Below are 25,980 nucleotides of genomic sequence, written 5' to 3'. Positions count from 1 at the left end.
GTGGCTTTGCCAAGCAGCACTGAAGAAGAAACAAGCCCCATATGAGGGCAGCAATGCAGGGAGCTGGCCATGGGCACCCATCCCAGCTGGCATCCATAGGCTATAATACACGGGAGGAGACAAAGCCCACTCATGGGGCACCACCAACCTGATGTGTTTCAGGCTCAGCACAGCCCAGACAGTCATGTTGTCACCCTGAGTTTCTCCTTCTGCATGGGACACATGTGGGAGTCCTGCTGCAGCCATGGATGCTCAGAACAGTACCACAGAAACTGCAGCCAAATATTTCATCCCACGTTGAGGAAGGGCACTGACTGCCACCACATCCTCCCTTTGGTACTTACGGCTATGATGTGAAGACAAGATGGGTTTCTGCCACTGCTTTCAAGAAACCGTTGCTTGTTTTGATAAATCAGATGAGGTCTTGGTTTGGTTTTAAGTTTAATAGAGGAGAGAAGATAGGCTATGGTGTTGCCAAAGCACACATAAAACACAGCAAAGATGAAATAAACCATCTGAATCTCAATATTGAAAGCTTTAACCATTATTTTATTTGTGTTTACGTACACTGATGACATTCAGGTGAGACCACTGCACACACCAGAAGTCACAAGCTCAAAAGCAATGTTTTCTAGGTAACAAAGCACTTACAAAGACAAATCCGCATCACAATTTCATTCATACTCAAATCTGAGGGAAAGAGTTGGCATAAGTGTCAGCTCCATCTTTTTGACATATTTGTAATTTGATTTAAAAATTAATGCAGGCAAAGTAAAACCATTCACGATAGAGGATAAAGAAACACACAACCCAAGCCTCCCACTCCCCTCAGCCTGAGGCGATACATTCCCTCAAACACAGTATTTAGCTCTGCATTTCTAAACTATTTGCTGTCATTACTATTTTTTTTTCCCCTATAAACATGCCAAGGTATTACTCCCAACACGACCCGTTTCTATTTTGGGGTAGCTGCAGCTCCTGCCTGCCAGCCAAGTCCCAGCAGCCGCTCAGAGCAGAAGGTCGGAAGCATGCAGGATGCTCTGACTGAGCAAGCCCCGGGGGCATCAGGGACACCAGGGCTCCAGGACCCCTCCAAAACCCCATTGTGAGAGCTGCCAAGGAGCACACAGGATGAGAAACTGAGTCACAAGATGCTAGGATCGCCCTGGAGAGCTGGGAGAGGCGTGCTGGCCCTCACCCTGACCACTACTTGCTTTTCCCCTCATCCCAACGAACGGGTTGTGGGATGAATACATCACCATGCATATGGCTACAGCCTCTGCGGAACATATTGCTCACACAAGTGCCAATTGTTTGGCAGTTGGAAGAAATTTGGCCAAGCCCCATTAGAAGATGCTGTTTGGAGTCGTGCGGATGTGTCATCCCTTCGCCACAGTATTTTTAGAGCTATCTGTGTTTTCCTGCCTTTCTACCGAGCACCAGCCCTCCCCAGGCTTGAAAATATTCCACTTTGACCATAATGGGCGCACATCAAGGAAAAGCAGCTGAGTTATTATCACTGTGCAATGAATACGCTGCCCTCCTGAAAACAGAGGGAGCAGACAGCGAGAGCATTTGGACTCAGATCTTCTTTCCTCAGGTACCGACTTCAAACACTTTGCAACAGCTCAAGCACAAGGATTCCACATTCAGCTCTGAACTTCTCTCTAACCTTTGTGGTGGCATTAGCATAAGGCAAGGAGACATATTTTGACTCCCATCTGTGCAAATCCTCCCTGTGCTGCAGAATCAACATTCTGTCAACCAATTATTTTATGCTGTATCACAGCACTGGGGAGGGTGGGGAAGGAGGGGGGAAATCATCACACCTACAATCAAAAGAGCAAGGTTTTGCAACATAGCATGTACTAAAGATGTCTGTCTTGAGTCAAACTAGCAGCCATATTTTATTCAAGAAGCATGTAAACAAATCTGGCACATTCATTATAAAAAAAAAATTAAAAAAAATTGTGTACCTAGCATGTTCATCACATTTCAGATATTCCATTCCTCCCTCCCCACTGAGCTCCATGGAGACAAGTCAATCACAGTTAACCATCTGGTAATCCTTAGCCCAGGCTGTGCAGCTGCTACCTACCATTTTTAATCAGGGCTATGTCTTCCATTCATGCTAAATAGGAGGCACGAACAGCTGCTTGGCCAACACTTTCAAGCAAGCTCTCTCTCTCTCTTTAGTATTCCTGGCTTCTCTTCCTCTCAGCTCTGCGTTTTGCCCATGTTTTACAAGCTTTCACTTAAAAAAAAAAATAATAAAAAATAACAGTGAAAAGAGAGGAAAATATTTCTGATAGATAAATCTTCAGAGGGTATATCTGAACTAAACACGTTCCTGTAGGAACGCAGACTGCAATCACAGCCTCTGCTGCAATGGTAACATACAGCGTGCAGATGGAAACATGCATCTTCCTTACCTACAGAAACAACTCCGAGCTTATTTTTGAACAGGGTCCAACTTCCATAGCACCCAACTATTTCCCAGAGATGCATCAGCACAGCAGTATCACAGCTATGCCTCCTCCAGAACTTAATTATCCTGTTCAGGTGACACATACGTACAGTCTATCACTGTCTCATCAATGTCAAGAAACGTCAACATTTATCCACACAAAATCACTTTTTTTGTGTGTGTTTTGCTGCAAAATCAGGGCGATGGTCACAGCAATCTATGCTGATGCCATTGAGTGCCACCTCATCACCAGGACTTTTTGCAGGTGCACCCACTGGCACATTAGCTGAGTTTAGGTCAGCTCCTACTTGTTAAGTTCTTTTTAGAAGAGTGGTGTCTTGGAATAAGGAAATCACCCACTGCCTCCACATAAATGCATCACAGCAACTGTCAATTTACAGCCAAACACTGTTAGCACATACAGCAGTACAATACCATAGAACGCTGTTACCTGCTCAGCCTAATAACAGATAAATCCAATATGAAGGTCATGCTGAAAAAAAAAGAATAAACACAAAGCAGACAATGCTCTAGGTATTATAAAACAGTCTTTATTGATGGCATGGCATTGAGGAGGAAAATTTTTGAATGAGCATATCACTTGGCCCTGACAGAAAATAAGCAGAATACATTTTCAATACAGAACTACATCATCAAAGGCAATGCAATCACACATTTATCTTCACCCACCACGAGGTCAGCATGTCACTTCTAAGCATTTGCCACAAGCAAGAAAAATATCAGACAACAGACAGTGTCTTAAGTGGGAGGGGTGGGAGGGAGAGAAAATGTTCCTCCAAAATACAGAACACGTTCAAGCAAATGTAAAGAGAAAATGCAGATGATCTAGCAATAGGGTAGAAGGACTACATAAAAAATATTGCTCTGGGATAATGAGTACCATCAAATTGATAAGGTTTGTTTCGCTTTATGGTCTTTATGTGTACACATATAAAATTACAGCAAACGTTCTGTTTTAATGGCCCTATCATATTTCATGGGGATAAAAAAAAAGAAAAATATTTTCAATGGTTAACCTAAAAGCACAGACTCTCTTCTACTCCTGCATCAGCCAGCATAGATGAGAAAATCTAAGTTTCTCTGTAACAGGTTGAAGAACAAAATATGAACCCTGGTTCATGCTTGTTAGGTAGTCTTGTTCCAACCAGAGAAGTCTTCCCCATGAGTAATGAACCTATGCACATACATCTCCAGACCTTGATCAGGCCCACAGCAGGGAAAAATGGGACAAAGGAGAGCAGCGTAAGGAAGAAAAATGGACACTGGATAACACAAGTATGGATGATCCTTTGGGTGGAAAAAATAGATAATATAGTGGGACAATTTTCTGCTCACCAGCTAAATTAATCTGGAAATAGGCACCACATACATCAAACTGCCCCATGCTGAAGCTGTCTTCTGCTCCCAGCCTACCCTTCCCTCTTTGTATCCCTCCAAGTTATGGAGGTAAAGAGGTTCTTCATGTACATTTAGGATGGTGCTGAGCAAAAAAAAATAAAAAAAAAAATGCACATGATGGTGGGTTTGGATTTAATAACTTAATCTTGGTTGTTTGATGTGTGTGTATATCGTTAAACAACATTTCCCCTTGAGGCAAAATCTCACTTCTACAGGATTTGGTCGCAAAAGAACGTATTCTTCCTTAGACTTCCTCCTGACTAAAAAGCAGTTTGGCATCTTTGCTGGTCAGAGCCAGATACAAACCACAACCTGCCAGATGTGAGCTATAATAACGGTGGTGGTGACGATGCTGGTTTTCCCCTCCCTCCCTCCCCCTGCACCAAGTAAACTAGTTACGAAACAGTCTGAAAGGGCTGAAAGAGAATTGCAGCATCTTTAAATAAGAAAACAGAATGAACTGGAAATCTGGAAAAATAACTGGTGACTAATATGCAGATTTTAGCTTGCGGATCGGAAGCCACAGTTTGCTGGAAGTTGAATCCCTTCTGCTAATTTTCTCAGATTAAAAAGGCACTTGTGTTCTCTCTCTATCTGAATGCTTTGCCTCCGTGCTTTTTGCAGCATATGCTCAAGTTTGCAGTTACTATTGATAGAATGCAAAAAAAAAAAAAAAATCCTAAGATTAAAAGAAAAAACAAAAAAAAAAAACTAAAGCCAAATGCTGCAGAATTCAAATCACAATTCAGACACAATTAACAATCAAACATCAATCCTGGAACCTTCACTTGCAAAAATTTCTACCACAGATGGAATTTTGTTTAAATGAAGGACAGTAATGTTCAGATTGATGCCTCACTGGAGCCTGAGTGCATGCATGAAAACTGGCAAGCAAAATAAAACAGGAGAAGCGTTCAGACTATTTTAGGCTGAGTGTCCTGCGGGACACCTGAAAACTGCTAATTTGGAGAAGGGTAGACACGTGATTTCTGAGCAAGGAGAGAAGCCTGCTCTGTGACCATTAGCAGGAACCCTGGGAGCACCCAGGAGACGAGCAGGAAGAACTGATGGGCTGAGAGAGCAAAGCCCTACAAGTGAAAGATGCGCTGCCACCTTCCCACCGTGCTCTTCTTGAACCCATCAGCCCTTGGTTTTCTCAGTAACAACAAAAAGCAGGAACGAGGCCATTACTCACTTCAGAAGATGCCAGGCAGGCCAAGCTTATGTCATATCAGCGTGCCACTGTATATAACTCTGTAGGAATTTCACAGGTTAGTTAGGCAGCAAGCTAAAGGCACCACGAATGGGAAGCATACGCACCTGCCTATAGGAATGGTCATGTTACACATGAAGACCATAACAATTAATTAGATCTGGAAGAAAAAATTCCATTTCCTAAACACTTTTCTAAAGTTGCAACATATGAACATAGATGGAGACACACAAGCTTGTATAATCTCTAAGGTAACCTGACAAAAGCTATCATAATTTGTATGACCAGGTATGAAACACGATCCTGTCACACAGATAATGCCATATATAAGAAAGTAACACAGAAAATGTATTCCTTATGAGTGTGAAAATATGTTAACCTCCTGGTGCTCTTCGCAATCCATTATCACTGACAGAAGGCACACCATAAAATCCAAATCCCAAGTGTCAAAGTTTATAGATACGATACACAGCCAAAAGTAATTTTAACTCCATTGTTTCATCTGTGATCACCCTCTAAACAGGTTGGGGGATAATTAGATCAGTAAATTAATTCCCATCAAGTGGAACAAGATGCACATTCAGCGGGATAAAAGCTATCCCTATCCATGGCTACAGAAAAAGCATTTGTTCTCAACATGGTCAGGACAGGATCACTCCTATATTGGCTCAAACCAATATAGGCAATGCTATCAATGGAAGGCAGCACTGCCAGCCCACTGCTCCCCAAAGGCTCCTTGCACAGAGTAAGGTGTTCTGAGCAGCTGCAGATAGCTTACATACCCACCACAATGGTCTTCATTATATTTGGTATTTGAAGCAGAAAACACTTAACAACAGGATATTTTAACTCCTAAAACCAGTCAATTATGTTTGCTGAATTAGTCTGTGTGAACGAGTGGGTTAGTGCAACCGAGGAACAAGCATGAAACGAAAGCCCTGTTTAAAATAGGTCGCTCCTTTAGAAAATGTTGTAATTACACACTGCAAATGCATTTGCATGTTCAATGAGTAATACATGTTTCTTGCAATGAGAAAGCCTGGAAAGCTTAATCAAAGCCTAGCTTATCACAGCAAAGGCTAATTGGCTTCCATAGTGCATCATCCTGCAGGATCTAGCATTAGCGCAAGCCTCGCCAATCATTAGTTGGCAGAAAATCCCAATTTATTTTGATAACATAGGTCTTACCTCGGAGGGTTTCCATGACCACATGATCAGGTGGTGCATCAGTGGCCCATCCCATGCCCTCCAGTCAGCATCACCCAGCTGATCCACTCAACAGTCAGATGGGAATGGCCCACAGCTCAAAGAGCAATTTGGGAAGGGAAAAAGGTGCAAAGAGATACATAATGAGTTGAAATCTTTTCCTTTTAAAGAAGAGCGCAAAAGAGAAACTAATTAATAAACTGCCATGAGTAATGCAATACAAAAATGTAAAATAATTGATGGACTGAAGTACTTCCCTACAGCCAGCTGTCATCTCAGTTTGTGAACTGTAAGACTGATTTCCTCAGTGTTATGAAAAGAAATTGCCCTTTTGAAATTATTTTTTTTATTTACTTAGACTTCATATTTTAGCTGCTGAACCTTCTTTCAACTGAGGTGGGTTTTCAGATGAGGAATAAACCCAGCCCTTCTCTTCCCAGACATGATCTGCATGTATAAGAACGTGGTCATATTCTAGGGAAACACATCTTAGTATTTCCAGCCTAGGATTACCACCAGAACAAGACAACAAATGACAAAAGTCAAAAGAAAACCAGACCCTACTGGCTGACGGAGGATGAACGTATTTTACATCAAGATGCTCATTTAAATGCTCCATTTGAAATCATCTTACATCTGTGTAAGAGCTTAAAATTATTGTAATCAACCAAACAGAAATATCACAAGTATTATTGGCTCGGTATGCATCAACCGTAAGGAGTTAGAACTAGAATACACTGCAATACTGAACCTTGTAAGCAGAAAAAGCTTCTCTCATTTCATTTCAATGACCAATTCAAGGAGGAAGAACCAAGATCCAACCAAGAGCACCTGTAAGCATCTCCTGGCCATCTCTCAGCAGGTCACAGCAAAACAGTATCTTCTCAGAGTCTCACATAGCTGTCAGAAAAGCACTTATTGCACTGTGCAGAGGTAAACAAGGCAGCTCCTTAAGCAGTGTAGACCCATCAGTACAGCACTTTGGTGCAGAAAAGCTCAGCTAATCAGCAGGGTCAGGTCCAGGACAACCCAACCCTTCATGTGGCACCCCTTGGTGACAAGTGGCCCACCACTGCATCCAGAGCCAGGGGACATCTCCAGATTAAATACAACGCACGCAATGCTAGCATCTGTCATTCAAATCACTCAGCTTCAGAACTCTTACTACAACGGTTAAACACAAGAAAACAATCTAATTTTGCACTTCAGAAGACCAACTCAGTATGAGTCCCCTCACCAGCTGTAAGCCCAAGTGCCAGACCTGGGCGATTAGGACCGCATGTTTCCTAGGTGATAAGCCTTTCATTTTTCTGGAAGACATTTGAAATAGAGCATAGGAAGATTAATCCTCCCCAGAGAAGGGAGAGTTTGCTGGCTAATTTCTCTTGCATTTAGATGTAATAATTAGGCATATTGATTCTTCTGCTTTGTTCCTTACCGTTACAGCGAAATAATTAACAGAACTTCAAGGAAATATTTGAAAGCTCACTTCATGATGTCTCTTCAAACATGGCTCACCTAACACTTATGTGCACACTCAAAGGGAACAAGGGAAAGGCAGATTCTCGCTGTATTTGTCCCTTCAGTTCATCAGGCACCAACCTCAGGCAGCAATGCCTTGGGCTCTGCTCCTTGTGCTGCCGATTAGACTCTGAAAGGCAACACAAATGGGATCCAGCTGGTGCGACTAAAGCGAGCATTGCTTTCCCAAGTTATCACAGCAGCTTGCTATGCAGCCCTAGAGATGTACAGTTTGGCTGAACTGCATCCACTGAGCATGCACACACAGGGAAAGCCAAAGCTGTAACACTTACTAGAAGGATGAATGAAGATATTAAACTCGTAAAAAGTTCTGAGAAAAGCCTATTCACCATTTAAGCCGAAAAGGATTTTCTCATGTCTAATTCAACATTACTAATTCAGGAGTTTATAAGAGTTCTCTGATCTCTGCAGCGTGTCGCAGATTTAAATAATTTTCAGCAATTTTCTATCAAAAAGCCTTGAAAATATTAATCCTGTAAAAACACAAGGAAACGCACATGCACTTTAACACACGCTGGCATCAGAGCAAGCCTGGCTGATACAAAACCCTCATTTCTCAGCTGCTGAGAGGCAAGTGGAACACTTGCTCCCCAAAACTATGCAGATGTGCTGCCCTGGAGGGCAGTACTCAGTGTGTGAGATGCAGTTGAGTATTCAGGTCCAAAGTGAGGACCAACCTTTGCAGAAGAGGTGTTTATGGAGATCACTGGAGTATCCTGCCACAGGAAGGGAAGTTACAGCCTTCTCTTCTTTCCCCCTTTCATTCAAAGCTCACCCAGCCCTTTGTGACTATTTTAGCTCCAGGAAGATGTTAGCTATCAATACTTGATAGGCATCTCTTGTACCTAATGGTCACTCTGACAGCAGGGAGCCAATGTCTTTGAACACTTCAAACAGAAATCTTGGATGTGAATACCTGCTTGGAGGAGGAAACATCTGAAGAATGTGTTTCTCTGATATTTATACTTCCTTGGAAATGGTGTTTTCTGTATGACTCACATTCATGTTTTTCACTTGTGATATTTTTAAACTTTGAGATCCAGCACTGATTGAGTGCAAAAGTGCAACATTTCTCCCATCCTACCCTAAAGGGGCTTATGGCCAGATATGGAGGACAGCTGGAGCTGGGAATGGGTCGTCTCCATTACACAATGGGGACAGAAAGCCTGAAAGAAATAGTTTGAGGATTTTTGAACATCAGTTATATGTGAAAGATAAAACTTGACAGATTAATTAAAGCAGCACATAGACTCATTTTCTATGAGAACACCATGTATATTTGAAAATAAATACTCCACCCAGAACAAGGGCTCCTTTTGTAGGATCATGGCTTGGGTTGGAAGCGACCTCAAAAATCATCTAGCTCCAACCCCCTGCCATGGGCAGGACTGCCAACCACTAAATCAGACACCAGATCAGATTGCCCAGGGCCCCTTCCAACCTGGCCTTGAACACCTCCAGGGATGGGGAATCCACAACTTCTCTGGGCAGCCTGTGCCCCTGCCTCATCTTTCCCTCCCTTCTACCCAAGAGTATCTTTACAGCTTGGTTCAGAGCTAAACAAAACATTGCAATTAATTAATTAACCCCCAGAAGGAGATATTCTCAAGATGCACGTGTCTCATTTCCATGAACTTCCACCTACAGAACACCCCTCCTCAAATCCACCCTTTGTATGAGGGCATCACAGAGAAAACTGCCATCACCACACGATAAGGGCTGCACCCAGAGCCTCCAGGTTTGAAATTACACACCTCAAAGAGCTGAAAGACCCAGAAAAAAAACACAAGAAATAGAGAGAAAAGGGGATTTCAGCATTTTAGAACTGCCCCCCTGACTTCAGCTTCTCCTGCAGCTTGGAGAAGGCTCAATGGAGCAAGGCTCACCATGAAATCATGTTCCTGGGTTAAAATGTCTTTAAGAGCAAGCAAACGTAAACACTGCCTTTCTTTAAATACTATTTAGTTCTTTATAGCATCATTCAAGAGACATAAATGCAAGCCCCGAGCTCAGACACAATTAGCTGCCCAGAGGAAAATCACAGGCAAGGCTGCTTTGGTAGGGAATAGTTTTGTAAACACATTTCTTTCTGCAGGAGGCAGCAAGAGCAGGAAGGCTGAGGCAGGAGGACAAGGCAACCAGGCAGAACAATGCTAAAACCTGGAAACCTGAGAAAAGGTAAGAAAGAGGACTTGGTGCCCAACCAGCAGGGAAGGAGCAGCATCCCTATGCAAACAAACACAGGTGCATCACTGAAACTCCTGAAGCAATGTCTTCTAAAAGAAGCAACCTGCAAGGGTCTGAAAATTTCCCTAACAATGCCACCAAAGGAAACCCATTTGGTCTGCACAAAAATGTCTCCAGTTCTCTACGTGCCAGGGAGCACACTGTTTTCTGTGCAATAACCCAGCACTCTGCCAGAGACAGAATTTAAATACAATTCCATTCAGATCCCTTCCCCTCCCCACTCACAGCTAGTGAAAGAAGTGACTTAAACTTACAGCACTGCAGGGTTTTTTTTCTACTCGGATTTTTAATTCACTGGCATCATAAAGACCTTCAGCAATTTACAGTGTGAAGAGCATTCTTCAGATCGCCCTGCTTTGTACACTGAGGTTGCTTCATTACTTACATTGCATTACACAGGGGAAAATGAAGTGGCCATGCCCATAGGCCAGCCTGAGCCAGATGTTCTCCTGGGCCCCACATCTGGGCTGTCCAGCTCCTATACTGCAGCTGCCCCTCCGCAGCACAGAGCCAACAGAACACTGCATACTTTAAAGCTAACTCAAAACTAGGATACGTCAGAGAAATGCTGTAAAGGAGACAGCCACATCATCAGGCTGCACTAATCAAGGTGTTTCAATTAGCAAAAAAAAAAAAAAGTTTTAAAAAATAGAAGAAAAAAAGAGTTGTGGGAGATGTCCTAATTCTATTGGATGATGGCAAGGCACAGAGGGATCAGAATACAGTTTTTGCTACCTCTTGCTATGATATCTGAGCTATCTGTCCTCCTGTCAGACAGTAGAACACACGGCAGACCCTGCTGCCAAGTGTGGCTTTGTGACAGTTTTGTTGAGATTCACAAATTCCACATTCAGCAGTCATGACCAACCAACACACGAAGACTGTGCCCTGCCTTTGGGACCCACTGCAATACCAATGAAACACCATCTTGACCAGAAAATCCCACAAGTTTTCTTCCCCACATTGAATGCAGAGCAATCCCACAGCTCTTTTCCCAATTCCAGCCTACTGCTTCTCTGAGACAACTCTTTTCCCTGGCCCCTTCCCATCCATAGAATGGGCATGGTGGGCATGGCAGTGAGATGGACAATCATGGATGTCTTTTCCAACCTTAATGACTCTATGACGCAGGCCACAAGTTGGCTTCAAGGATCACAAATAGCACAGGTGCTAAACAACAGAACCAACTGCAAGAAACCCACTTTCCTCTTTGAAAGCACCTGCACTTCTTGGTAGTGCAGAACACTGATAAAATGCCAGGAGGACGGTGCATACGGAACACAAGCGTGCTATACATGGCACATTGAATTCGATTTTGCTGCATGCCACCATATGGAACAGAATCTCAGCGTCATCAAACGTTTACCTAAACTCCATTAATGTCTTCTGCAAGCCAATATTTATAGCATACACACCAGTAGCTGCTGTCAGAGTGTGTATAAATGTTAAACTGAGCTGTTAAAGAAACATAATGACAGATGTAGAGATGCTGAAGAGTGCAATCTATTCTAATTTATGATAATTTATTTCCATCATCTGGAGCCCTATTCAGAAGAGAAAGCTGAATGCATCCCAAAGCGCATCACGGGATGGAGCGTAAAAATCCCCCAGAAAATCTCTTTGAAGAGAGCCCTCTTCTCCTCACACCCAGCAGCCTCTGTGCAGGAGGGATGCAGATGTGGGGTACGCAGCGCCCTGCCTCCAGCAGCCCAGGGATGTGCAGATTGCATTGCAATCTGGGAAGAGCTGGGAACTGTTTGTCCCATGAGATCATTGCTGAGTCACTACTTTTTAGGTGCTAAGCTGCGGAAACAATATTTGTGCGCTTTGTCAGAGCTTCTTCAGCTGCATTAACAACCCATACAACATCCACGGGTGGCCAGTGCTAATGAGCATAGAAACAAAAAGATGAAAAAAGCGGTTTTGGGTTGTTTTTGTTGGTGGTGGTTTTTTTTGTTTTTTTTTTTTTTTTTTAAAGAATGAAACATTTGGATGCTGTGGCAGAAAGAGTTTCTCTATTTCACTGCTGAGCAGCACAAGCTGTGCTGGCGCAGTTCTGCCCCAAGCCTGTCCTTGCTCTCCTGTTGCTGTCAGTCTACTGTGAAACCCATGATGGAAGGGATGGAAAAAAATGGGGAAAATGGGAAAAAGAAAGAAAGGGGGAAGAAAAAAAAAAAAGAATAGAAAAAGCAAGCCATGCCAGCACTTGGTTCCCACAGTGAAAAACACTCTGGTCCTGATGCAGGGAGCAGCACAGGCAAGGAGCTCATTTACAGTGCACTGCAGCATCATGCTTGGTGGCAGCAGGCGACCTTCTGCTGCACCCAGAGTCCCCAAGTATGTCAGCCATTGAGACACAGCCTCAGCTGCCTGCCAAGGCCCCACAATCTGGGACAGCACAGATCTGGTACTGGGATGGGTTCTGATTGCACAGAGCCTCCTGCCACTTGCACAAAGTATAAGCATAAACTACAACACCAATATGCATGCTGTCTACAAATCAGTGCTTGACAGCTGAAGGTTTTCCACCAAAAGAATTTTCTACATTTTTTACTTGCTCACTTTTTTCCAAAAATTAATCGTCTCTTCTCCAAAAAAAGTGAACCCTCCCCTGCAAGTCCCAGTGCCAAGAGTGCAGGTGGCTCTGGCCCCTCCAGAAGCAAGCCTGGTGCATAACAGCATGATGCAGGAGGGGAACAAGGACCTGGTCACCGCTTCTTAAAGGAAAGAGTTGGGAGGGACCCATAAGGATCATCAAATCCAACTCCTGGCTCCACAAAGGACCAACCAAAAATCAGACCATGTGTCTGAGAGCATTGTCCAGATGCTTCTTGAACTCTGGACAGTTCAGTGCCATGACCAGTTCCCAGAGGAGCCTGTACCAGCACCCAACACCATCTCAGCAAAGAACCTTCTCCTGATATCCAACCTGAACCTCCAATTGAGCTTTGAGTTGAAAGAAAGACTGTGGCTTCTGGCAAAAATATTTCTTCACTCATGATCTCACTAGAAAGACAGAGTTTCTAATGGAAACTTACATGAAAAGTGATTTTTCTCCCCTGAAATGAAACTCTTCTCCAGTGAGATCTACAAACAACTTTGATGCAATGATGGCTGGGCTTGCCTGACACCTGGGTACAGCCCAAACACTCCACAGCTCCTCAATCACTGCCCCCAGGCTATAAAACAAGAGGAAGCTGACTTTAATACCTCGGCCATTCAATCATTGTAAGTTCCTACCTACTTCTTGCACTACCATTTACAGAAGTATAAAAAAAAAAAAAAGAGAGACTACATTCAAAAAGAAGATGTACTGAGACATCACTAAAATACTCCTCAATAATCACAGAACCATTAGAGTTGGAAAAGACCTCTAAGATCATCTAGTTCAACCATCCATCTACCACCACCACTGCCCACAAAATCTCATAGTCTGTATGCCTTTGGGAGCCAATTGACAAAGTGAGTTGTGATGCACTCTTCACCTAACAGCACGTGGTTCTGTACTTCTGTTCATACTCAAATACATCCCAGCAGCTATGTGTAAGTTTGGAATAAAACTCAGCTAGGACGCAACAAAAGACACTACGTATATCAGCTCGCTGAGATCAAAGGCACGCAGCAGCAAAGAATTTAATTAAAATGTTAAAATTAACTAGGAAAGCATCCATTGTTTAATTCTTCTGGCAGGCGTGTTCTTGCAAAGTGGGACCTAATTCTGCTCCAGCATGCAGGCTGCCCTGGGAGATGGCAATCCACAGAGCTCTGCAGGCTTATGGCTGCAGCATTTGGCACTGAAGAGGTTTTGAAGAAACATTTTCGGTATCCAACCTAACTCCATCGAGATGGGCCAGGGAGACATTTCATCCAGCATCAGGAAGGTGGCGCTTAGGACATGGTTAGTAGACACAGTGGTGAGGGGTTGACAGCTGGTCTTGATGATTGTACAGCTCCTTCCCAACCTTAATGTTTCTACAATTCTCTGATTCTACAATACCAAGTACGGGGTGCCAATATGAGCACCCAACACGCAAATGCCAGAGGGCTGGAGCCAAGGATTAGCATTTCAAACTACTTTGGATTCGCACCACCTGAGGAATAACACCAGAGGGCAGAGCACGTACATCGGCTGAGGACAGACATCACAAACTTCTGCTGGAAATTCAGGGAACTGTGAAGAGCAGTTACTCAGAGCCACCATCTGAGGTGGCAGAGGCACACAGCTGCCTATTTACTTCCCAGAATATTCACTCAGGCTGTTTGCTATAGGTTCTGGTATTTCTCAAGGAAGAAGGATCGGGTTGACAGGGCAGGAGTTTTGCAGGACAGTCAGATATATTTATTTTACCTTCAGTGCCACATCTGCATGGTTCTTTAACACCTCCAGGATCAGTGATTCCACCCTCTCCCCGGGCAGCCTATGCCAGTGCCTCACCACTCTTTCTGAGAAGATTTCTGAGAAGACATTTTTCCTAATATCCAACCTGAAGCTCCGCTGGCACAGAGTAAGGCCATTATCATCTGATTATTTATAAAGCGCTGGTGAAATCTTACAGCTCTACTGTTTTTCACCTGCTTCCTTAACACAGAGACACGGGAGGCTGCGTGCTGCCTTCCAGTACTCATGGGTGAATGGCATGCCCACTGGGACCTCTTAGTGAAGAGATGACTCCAATCCCAATTGCAAGACCTTTCTGCTTTCCCTCTCCACTGCTGGGACACAGCACTGATCCATGCTGCACAGGGCTGCTCCTCCAGAGAGCCCCTCACTCAAGGATGCACATTTGTCTGATCCTTCGCTGAGCTTCCTCCCCAAGAAATATTATAAAGATACTCAGCCCTGGCAGTAACTGAGCTGTCTGCTGCCTGGATTTTGGTCCTCCCATCACAGCCACAACCCCGAGTGCAAGAACCACCAGTTCTCACCCTTCTGTGCATCTGAGATTAGCTTTGAGCTACTTGCAAAAGCACACATGCAGCAATCCTCTGTGCACTCAGCGATGCAAATGCATGCATGAGAACAGACTGCCACTAAAGCAACACATAACATTTTTGGGTTTTATAAATGGCTCTTTGAAAATACTTCTCTGATTGAATGCCATTGCCAAACTCTTTTAACGCCATGATTTGTGTCTGTAGTTATGCTCATTGAAAAAACCATCAGTTTACAGGGCTTATGCATTTCACTGAGAATGAGCAGCACTACTGGCTTTTCCAGCTGAGCAAGTGCAGTATCATGGGTGGGAAAACGCTGCTTCCAAAGACCAACTCGATAAGTTTCTGCAATGGCCAAAAGATGAAACTGTGCAAATTAAATAGTACAAAAGCTGGCAGTTGGTCTATATTCAGTGTTCTTTTCCTTTTGCCAAAAAGAAAGCAAGCTGTCACCTTAGCAACTGTGCCCTTGCAGTACATGTGCCACTTTGATCCAACACCTCAAAAGCAGCACCTCCACATGTTCCTTTCCACTATGTTCTTTATGTTCTTTGCAGCACCTGCTGGATCCCCCAAGAGCAAAAGCCATTATCAGAGAATCATAGAATCATTAAGGCTGGAAAAGACCACTAATACCATCTAGTCCAACCATCAACCCATCAGCACCCTTAAGACCCCTCAGGCCAGATGCCAGGCTGGGTGGACAGACAGACAAATGCTCTTTGCTGCTCTGTATTCCTGGAGTATAACACTTGATTGCTTTCACTCGGTTCCAAGGAGGAGCTGGTACAGGAGCCCAGGTTCACATGGGGACTGCAGGTTCCAAAGGATGGCAGCTCTTTGTCATGAGCACATTCCTCCTTGACTGCAGCACTGGAATCCAGAGATGTCAACAGGCAGGGCTTTCACCCGGGGCTCCAATTATGCAGATGCTGATTTATAGGAGTGATGACTGAAACATCTCCCTCATAAAAACTGGCAAGGATCCTGTAACTGTGTATGTCTCATGACACAGCCCTCTATCTCCATGCATCTCCTTACTAGTTTGAAAGTCAGATCATTTTTGTTCTTCCTTTCATAGAAACCTGGTTTGCATATATAATCAAATTTAGCATTAATGAGTTTCTCTCCTCATCTTTTATTCCTACAGCTTGGAACAGCCATACTCAGATAACAGCAGCTGAGTCTGCCATCAGGAGGGTGGCTTACCATAAAGAGATTTCACCAGGTTCACTCAGAGGAACTATGGAGTTCCTCACTCCAAAGAACCCCCACTTCCCAAAGCACACTTTCTTAGCCACACTAACCCACTGTAACTCCTGCATACCCAGTCCCACTCAGCCTGGGCTTGGCCTGCCTAAGAATCATCAAGCCTTCAACAAGTTAAGTGACCTTTTAAAATTGATTCTGCCATGATTATAGCTTGAGCCCAAGCAGAGATGGCAAGCTCACCTCAGATGAAAGATGTTCTTTATTTGCAATGTGGTCAGGCATCACTGACTTTTCCTCCATCCTTCTTTGCCTGTTCCTGAATTTGTACCACGCACAAAAAACATGCATGTGAGCAGTGTGCAGAACAGCCAGCTCTGTGCAGTCTGCATGGAAACAGGGGATCACAGAACAGATTTTCTGCTCCTCTGCTTGTCTGCTGGGTTTTCAGTCTTCGGGGCTTCCATCTCTCTTCAACTACCATATGGTAGCATATGGCTTATCAGAGCCAAAGGTTTCAGAATCACAAGACTCCCAGAAGCTGAGACTTTAAAACCACAAGGTAAAATACTGCGCATGCACTGAGGGCTTCTGCTGCCCTCATCCCAGTCCCACCAGAGGTGAGATGTGGGTTCACATCTGTCTTCAGTGAGGCTGCAATGAGTGATGTCCTGCTAAGTGTCCAGAAGTTGTATGTCCAACCACGGGGACCAATGGAGCCAGTTCACAGGGCTCCCTTCTATTGGGTGCTCACATTCCCTTGTTCCAGAGTGGTGAAATGCAGAGTGTTTTGCATGCCTTATGCTAAGCTGCCTATAAGAAATCATCCCATCAAGGGTTAGTCACATGGTAATTACCTGTGTAATATTAAAATACCATATAAATGGATTTACATTTTTTCATTAAGTAGCACATGTTGTATTGACCTGGTACTGTAGACACAAGATTCCTGAGATAGTAACTGGGATGAGGTTTTCAAAAACAACCAGGTACCTGCTTCACAAGGAAGACATCCAAAAATCAACAATACTTTTTTTGATACATTTGCATATCCTACACATCAAGATGGACAGATCCAAAACAGAATGCGGTCCTGGGGTTGCACAAGCAACATCAGTAGGCAGGAAAAATATTATTTTAAGGCTTTTCTCTCAACCCAAGGACAGAGAAGAGCAAACACCCAACCCTCCAGCCATCCATGAGCATTAGACTCCATCAGGATTACTCGACTCCATCACCTACAATACTCCGTATAGACCACTCTATGCCCATGCCAGAGCAGACAGCTGCCTTCTGGTTAGGCAAAATGCAGACAAGCAAATGTGATGAAGTGGATCCAACAACTTGAAAAGAATCTCAGGACCATAATATTAATCAATGCCTCATGCATATAACCTGTTTTATCATTATTTTCATCAACTCATGACATCTAAGATTTTCTAGGTCACAATTGGAAGCACGCAGCTACTTACATCCATTCATATGCATGCAAATATAATCCAAAGAAGGGCACCACAGCCAGCTGAGCAATCAGCATTAGGACTAAAGGTAAGACTTCCCGTCAGTTTTTGTAGATTGAGATTCCCTTTGCCTTCCAAGCATACATCTGTTTGCAAGGAAAGATGGCTAACCCTTTCAGAGGCCATGCAAACAAAGCAAGCTTTGCTCTTGCCAGGCTTTTCTTCCTAGCTCCTGAGCCAAAAGATCACATCATGAGGGCAAGGAAGCAGAGCAGGGTTAGTTTGGTTCATGTGCACATAGTTCTGAAACCTTCCTGGCAATTCATACGTCTAGTTTCCATCAGAGATGAATGGGGATCTGTTGTCCAAATGCCAGGCACTACTCTGGAAACCTTTTGTACATCCTGAGCAGAATCACATGCAGTGACTATCTGCAGTCATGCAAAGACCAGAATGTAATTTTTCTGCACAAAGCATGAATTACCACTCTTCAGATAGATTCAGGTTCATTAAGCATCTCAATGTCGACATCCTCAAGAAAAGCCACAAAAGTGTTTTTCAGCCTCCAACACCACCGATAGCCAAAAACCACAGCCCTAAGACAGCTCCCAGGTACACACATTGCAATGTACAAGGGATGAGCAACAGGAAGAGAGGGGAATGGCTCTCGAAACCTGAGCCTGATGCCATTTACCAAAATGTTTTTGCAGATAACCCCTGGCTCTATAGTGGCATGTACATCAAGTGCTTCCTTTGTAGACACAAAGTTCTGCTTTTCAGTAGATTCGCTCCAGAGAAGCAACAACCATGACACAAATATAACGCAAGTGACAAACTTGCTTTTCCTGCTTACTTTTCACAGACCCAATCAAAGCAATCCAAACACATCCAGACATCCATGTGATGGAAATTAATCCAGGGTGACAAGCAAATGTATTTCTTTCATCTTTCCTTACTCAATGTTGTCAGGTGCACATTGAGGAGAGTCCTTTCTCAGGCAAAACTGTGACACTTAACAGGTCACAGAGGACTGCAGAGCCACAGCAGACAATTATGAGAAATAAACTTCAGCAGCAGCCCATTGTCTCAAATGAAGATCAAGCAGGGAGATGAAGGGGCAGAAGAGCAATCACAGCTTTCCCCAATACATGCCACGAAGTAAGAGTTGACTCAGAACTGGGAACACCCAGAGCCTATCTAGCACAGCTGTGTGCAATTTTCCAAGCCCAGAACTGTGATCCCTGTGCTGCAAGTACGCCATTTATAACCAATGTAAAGCTCTGAACTTCCCCCAAAAAACACAGCTCTGGTGTTCAATTGCTACAAGTCACTTTTTTCTTTTCCTAACCTTTCCTGGGCTTGAGCCAACGTTGTCTGTTAATGGCCTCCAAATGAAATTTCTTGCCTGGAAACAGATTGCAAAGTACATGAGAAATACAAATGAAAACGTACCATGAATATTCAGAAGAATCAGTCCTATTTCAGCATCTTCTCTCACAGTGCTCAGCAGTAATCAAAACAGAAGATTGCAAGAGGCCCAATCCAGTGCCTGCTCCTCCAGACACAGCTCCGTGAGCTCATGGAACACTGACAGACTGCAGTTATCAGTCTGAGAACCTACAGCCATCCCGGTTGCCTCCAGACTTGAAAGTATTTGCATTGTTTACAGTGCAGAGGTAGGTCTGTTAATAAAGACACAGACCCCTGAGCTACCTCCTCCAACCTACCCAAATATCCCACAAGGTGGGAGCACACGTTAGGGATGGGTCTGCCTGGACCAGCTGAGGATCTTTAGGTCCCAATGTGCCACCCATGCAGTAGCCCTCCCACTCCTATGTCCTAACAGCTTCTGAAATCCAGAACTTGGCTTTCTGGGAAACAAGCATTACAGAGAAAAAGAAAAAAAAAAAAAAGCACAAGTTTTCCAAAAGCAGAAATTAACACCTCTCTTTAGATGATAAATAAGCCAAAAGAATGTGATGTAAAACCACTTGCAGTTGCTTTCCCATATCCTAAAGCTCCATGTGTGTTGTGATTCAGCTGTCACGTCATCACACAACGTCAGTCACACCTTCCTATAGGTGATTACTGTAAACCTCCGAGAAACTCATCAGCGTTAACGAGAGCTGCTTTAATAAATTCCACTGTCACCAGCACTTTCTGCATAAAAACCCCACTCACACATCATTTAACACCCAAAATGAAACAGCTGTAAATCCAGCAATTAGCAGTGAAATTTGACTGTTCTGATCAAGTGCACTGAAGGCTGCAATGCTGCTGGGGAATGTGAAAGCTGCCACAGAATCTGCCAGAGCTTTGGGTCTGTTTTGGAGTTCAAAATGACAGCTGGAGTGAAAAAAGGAGTCAGAGGGAGAGACAGACACTTACTGGGACCAGAGATGGTGGAGAGTTGGCAGGCATGGCAAGAGGAGAAGGATAGGAGCAGCAAGATGAAGTGAGGAGAGGTAGAGTTCAGGTAATCCACAAAGTTGATAGATAAAAGTCTTACTCCTTACACTAAGGCATGCTTAATTCCATTCACATGTACATTCAAAATTTGAAGGAGTCATTTCTCAGACCATCTTGAATTCCAATACACTTTGCAACCTTTTCCCCATTTCCAAAAGGCTGATCCACCCCAGCAGTGCCAGAGGGCTGTTTCTATTACAGACCCCCTGTATATTTGTATACATACAAGCAGGCAATGTGCAGATGGAGCAACAGAAGAGTTTTTACAAGTGGTTTTCAACCAAGATAAAGGCAGGTTTATATTCAGCAGTTGGAAAAAGTTACAGAACTGGGTAACTGTCAAGGAAAGAACCCTGAGAGCTCCCACATACTGCCTGAAAGATGCCAATGCTCTGTGGGGAACAGTTTCCTGCAAGGTCAAAGCCCATGCCCCCTGGAGCTCACTGCCCTGCACAGCTGCACAGAGTGAAGACACCACACTCCCAGCAGGGATTTGCCATGGAAATAGCTTCACTCTCTGTTCTGCTCCACACTTGCTTTCAAAGCAAGCAGCAGGGAGAGCCCAGGGCTCAGCCCCTGAGCACCCCAGTTCTCCTGGAAGAAGCAGCGCTGCTGGGATGCTGGGAGCATTGCACACAGGTCACCCCACTGCAGGACCACCTCATCCCAAGCCCGCAGCCAGTGCCCATCACCCAGCTCTGCTGGGTCCAGGGGTCAGCAGCCCCCAGCACACCTCAACAGCCCCTCATTATGGTGAGCACAGTGGGTGCCAGCATGTGGGTAACGGCACCCGCATGCAGATGCGCCCCCCAAAATATGCAGCTTACATAATTCCCCAGCCAGTCGGCGTTAGGGGAATGTGATTAATCCTCCATGACATGTTCTGAACTTTCCGTTCAGAGCAGCTCTCTCCTCCCGCAGACCTACTGGCGATGAATGTCATTTGACCTGCAGACTTCACTACGAATGAGCATCAGAGCAACAAACAGTGACATTGCTCTGCAAACCAATTATCTGCCTCCTTTCCCGCTCGGCCCAGAGACAAGTTTGCTAAATGCATAATGAGATTTTTTATTTTTTTTTCCAACCTGCACAAGGCTGGGGGGCACACACAATCCCCCTATCCCATCCCAATACCGCAGGACGACGGGTCCCCATCCTCAGCCCCGCGCCCCTATCCTCAGCCCGTCTCCCACCTGTTCTGCGAGGCTCACTTTGGTGACATCCCCTCTCCCATCAAAAGCCCCCAATCCCACAGCGACCCACCCGGCACTCACCCACTCCAACACCCTGAGAAAGGCCAGCGGCTCCTTCACCACGCGGAAAGTCCCCGCGGAGGCGAGCTGCGGGGCAGAGAGAAAAAAAAAAAATCAGAGAGAAGCGCTCGGCAACGCGCAAACCCCTACGCCCGACCCGCGGAGCTGCGCGTCCTACCTGGTCCACCGCCTCCATGGCGCCGCAGCCCCGCGGAGCCGAGCGGAGCGGAGCCGCCCGCCAGCCTCCAGCCGGGGATGCGCGCCGCTGCCCCCGCGCACGCCGGGCGGAGCAGCCGGGCGGGGCCCCGCGCCCCCCGCACCGCCCCGCGGAGCCGCCCCGCGCCGTGGGAGCGCTCCGGGAGCATCGCCGTTCATTTAGGATAGGGTTGGTTCTTGGAGATCTGTTTTTATTTGCTTCGGAAGGGAAAGGGGGAACGGGGAATTTCAGTCAAAGATACGAAGGAATAGAAGAAAGACAAGAAGGGGTGAAATAAAGGGAATGAATAAAACGAAGGAAATAAAATAAAGGGAATAAATAAAATAGGGAATAAATAAAATAAATAAAAGAAAGGGAATAAATAAAACAATACAAAAGAAAGAAAGAAAACCTGCCACCCCGTCCCCCCGCCCACCAATGAGCTGCTAACATCAGGCACATTAGAGCCCCGTGTCCTCCTTTCCCCTCCCGCCCCGGCCACCCCCGGCCCCCCGCGGCAGCTGCCTGCTGTCCCGCCCTCCCTCGTGCTTTTGTGGCATTTCCTTGACAGCAGAACGGCGTTTTCCCGTCTCGCGTTGCCGCTGTTCTGGCCTCGTTTCACGGCGTAACCTCAATAACGATGCTAAACTCCCGGGCGGCACATCCCCGTGTCTGTCCGTGCTCGCGTTGGCCCCGCACGCTGGCAGAGCTTCCAGTTCTCTGTGGCTGTGAAACATCACCGTGAGAGGTTCGTGGTGAGGCCAGGTCGTGATCCTGCAAAGGCTTTGGGAAGCGCTGATGGCACAGACCCACTGAACAGCACACATCCAGCCGGATTCAAAGCCCAGTTCTGCAAACAGAACTGCCCCAACCCCACCAGGAGCCGTGCCCAAGTAGGTCAGAGACCACCTGAGGCTCTCACTCCCCTGATCAACCAAGCAGCTGTGGAAGTTTAATGAGTCAATCAGCTTTGTTCAGGATAAACCTCTATTAAAAAAATCCACGTGTATTCCAGGAGTGAACAAGAGGTACACAGGGGGACAGGGAATGAAGTTCTGTGAGTTTAATTGGAGTTCTATGGAGAAGATTTGAAATCAAAGCCATAGAACTACAAGGAACCCAGCTGCAGGCTGTGAGGGCACAAGGAGCAGACTCACCTTTTTATATTATTATTGTTAACATTTCCCCTATCAAAAATAGGTCTGGGGTCAGAATGTTACATTATTATTACTTGATGTTGTTGTAGCTTGTAGCTCTCCTTTCTCTAGGAGAAAAAAATAAAGAAAGAAAAATTGAGAATTTTCATTATCAAACATTGTAGCAGCTATTTTATTTAAACAACAAAGCAATTATTCCTGTTGAGAACGCTTCTCAGCAGTTCTCTTTGCTGCCTGGGGGTGGTTTGGTGCTGTGGGAGGCTTCAGTGGGTGTCCTGTGATAGTTCAGAAAGTTTCCTCAAAGACTAAAAGAATGCCAAAACATCTAATAAAGGCATAACTGAGCAGTGGGGATTTTTTCCTCAATTTCATTGCAAGCATATTCTGGAAGAAGCAAAAGCACAATCTCCATTGACTGCCATGGAGCACTGGAAGACTTATTCACTCACCCTCCTATTAATCATGTTTTCTTGTAATTGCAAGGCTTTTAGCAGCACTAATGTTTTTAGGTTTTTTTTTTTGTTTTTTTTTTCAGAAATTGTCAGCCTCAGACAAATAGGAGGTGCTCTGAAGGCTCTCCCTGCAGTGGGTTGGGATGGTTTTCCTGCTGCTCTCTAACTCCATAGGCTTGAGCTTGCAGCACCTAGAAGAAACCCCTTGTGTTGCATTCCCCAATGCCTTTCCACCACCCCAGCTGTGTTCTCAGCCTCCCCCAACTGGAAATCCCTGCAGAACAGCAGCAGTAACTTGATTTTACAGCCAGCGCTCGATGTCCTAGCCATCACCAAGGCTTCCAGATGGCTATTAGCGTTTGTACTTCAATTCAGCAGAATGTGTCTCTCTGGCTTTCACAGCTGCTCTTGCTACACACAGTCCCAGTTAGCTTAGAAGAGCATCTCCTCGCCACTCAGAGTCATAGAATCACTAAGGTTGGAAGACAGCACTGCAATCACCAAGTCCAACCACAACCCACCCTCACCATGCCTACTGACCACATCCCTTAGTGCCACATCTCTGTGGTTCTTAAACACCTCCAGAGATGGTTCTTGAGTCTCCCAGTACAAACCTTGCTCTACAAACAATGTTTTTTTAGAGATCCATGCTTTTTTGGTACCGTGTAATAAAACTCTGAAACATATGTTCAAAGCAGCAGATGTGATAGATCTGCAATTAGCTGAGGAATAGCAAGAAGCTAGGCATCAAGGCTGGGTTTTGTGCAAAATCACATTCATTGTTTTCACACCTGGATGGCTGGTGCTTGGCATGCATTAACCAGAAATGCTACAGAGGTGCAATTAGAGATCATGGCGAATGGAGAATGCTCTGGGGAGAGCAGAAGTGTATTATGGGCACAGGGCCTCACACCATGAGTGTGCTCACTGCACTGGGAGCCTCCTCTTGTAGAAGTTCCTCACTTCTCAGGATTAAATGCTGCCTGTGGGAAGTGGCCATTGTAAGAGGGGATGCTGAACTCCAGGGATGGACTTGGTGATGCTCTCCTGTCCCTGCTGCCACCACAGTGGGTGGGAGTGGCAAAAGCCACGAAGGATTGGAGGTCACTGAACAATGAAGTGGGTATTCATCATTGCTTGGGACATCTTTAGCAGATGGTTTTAAGATTGAAGCCAGTGGGCAAACAGTAGGAAATGATCTCTTATTCTGCTAGACTGCTGGACATGAAATGTAAGCCAAATACACATATATGTATATGTGTAAAAGACAGGAGGCTGAAAATACATTTCTCCTTGTACATGCAGGAGCACAGAGCCCATGGCCACGGGTTGCCCAGGCTGCAGCAGCCAAGGCCAGACGGTGGGGTCACCCAGTTTGAAGGGAGTTGAAGGCAACTGGTGATAGCACCAGCACTACATTTTTTTGTGAGCAGTTGGGTGTGGAAATGAGGTCTCACACAGGCGCGAGGAGGACCATATGGTGCTTAGCACACCAGATTTCTCAGCTCCAGCCAGGCCTCAGTCTCACACTCTACCTGTCACTCTTCCCAAGATCCACACTCTGGAGGGTCATTTCATCCTCTCGGGGTCTCCATCAAATTTGTTCACAACACATTATCTGCAGGAAGGGAGAGCTTGATGCTGTCTCTTAGATCTTCATTTTTTAAAGCTACCAGACACTTTGAGCAGGTTACAATATTTTCCCCCATGGCTGTGTTTTGCACTGGGGAGCTTTTAACCTTTTCCTGGCACTGGGAGAGCAGACACCCATCCCAATGGGAATTGCCAGTCATTTCATGGCTTTGTTTCATTTGTTTGATGACTTCACTTCAAAATCTAATAACAGGCAATAAATTATGGGCCTTGGGACAGCCAAGAATTATGCAAGTGACCAGAAACCACACATGGGTGATCAGTGGGAGAAGCAGCAGAGATCACTGCTTCAGCCAGCTTGCTCTACTCTACCTTCCAGCATCTATGGTCTCTGTCTTGCTCTGATTCCAAATTCTAAGCATCCACTCCCGCACACTAATAATCCTTCAAAAACTTGTCTCCCAAGGAACTTCATTTCTCAACTGGCACAAACTGCTCAGAGAGATGATGGAACCACTGTCCCTGGAGGTGTTCCAGAACCATGGAGATGTGGCACTGAGGGACACGGTAGGGATGGGCTGATGGTTGGACTGGATGGTCTTAGTGGTCTTTTCTAACCTTAACGATTCTACGATTCAAATCCCCCCACAGATAGGGCCACGTGGAGACAGCAATGCCCCTCAGCACATGGAAGTCAATGAATTCAAAGGCCGCAATATTAGGGTATATTCCAACTTTAGAACCTGAAAAAAGTTCATAAACAGAAATACATGTGTGATCATTTCAGTTTAGAAAAAGACATCCTCAGTATGTTGCCAGATACATAATTAAAAGATTTCGGGATTCCAATTAATTGAGCAATGTGACCATTGCTCACTGTTAAGCTGAAAGTACAGAATATTCTTGTTTGAAGTTAGTTTTGTTGAATCAACGTTTTATTTCCCAGTAAGAGTCTGTAAGCAGGTAGAAGGGTCATTTGCAGTGTGGAATGCATGCAATTACAGCACACCTCATAGAGGCGTAGGGATTCAATCAAGCACCAGTGTTTAGTTGCATGGCTGATATTGACCTACAAGCATTAGTGGCTACAGATCAAACTATCTTAATGCAATTCCTAGATCTCACACAAGACTTACCATGGTTTCTCTCCTGATCTCTA

The 25,980-nt window shown here is 44.9% G+C and overlaps 1 protein-coding gene across 1 annotated transcript in view; it reads right to left on the bottom strand.

Annotated features, from left to right (window-relative positions):
- Positions 1–21,737, bottom strand: part of SYNPR (synaptoporin) — a 77,946-nt gene extending 56,209 nt beyond the window's left edge. Inside the window, exons 1-2 of the mRNA XM_090148368.1 lie at positions 21,602–21,737; positions 21,445–21,510 (exon numbers count right to left, since the gene is read on the bottom strand). Coding sequence (XP_090004494.1) covers positions 21,445–21,510; positions 21,602–21,619 — 84 coding nt within the window. The 5' untranslated portion in view covers positions 21,620–21,737. The remainder of the gene's footprint in view (positions 1–21,444; positions 21,511–21,601) is intronic.
- Between the last annotated feature and the right edge of the window lie 4,243 nt (positions 21,738–25,980).

Source organism: Phasianus colchicus, chromosome 11 (assembly GCF_987193195.1).
Source record: "Phasianus colchicus chromosome 11, bPhaCol1.hap1.1, whole genome shotgun sequence".
NCBI lineage: Eukaryota > Metazoa > Chordata > Aves > Galliformes > Phasianidae > Phasianus > Phasianus colchicus.
Note: the sequence above shows the minus strand (reverse complement) of the source record. Positions and strands in the feature narration are given on the sequence as shown.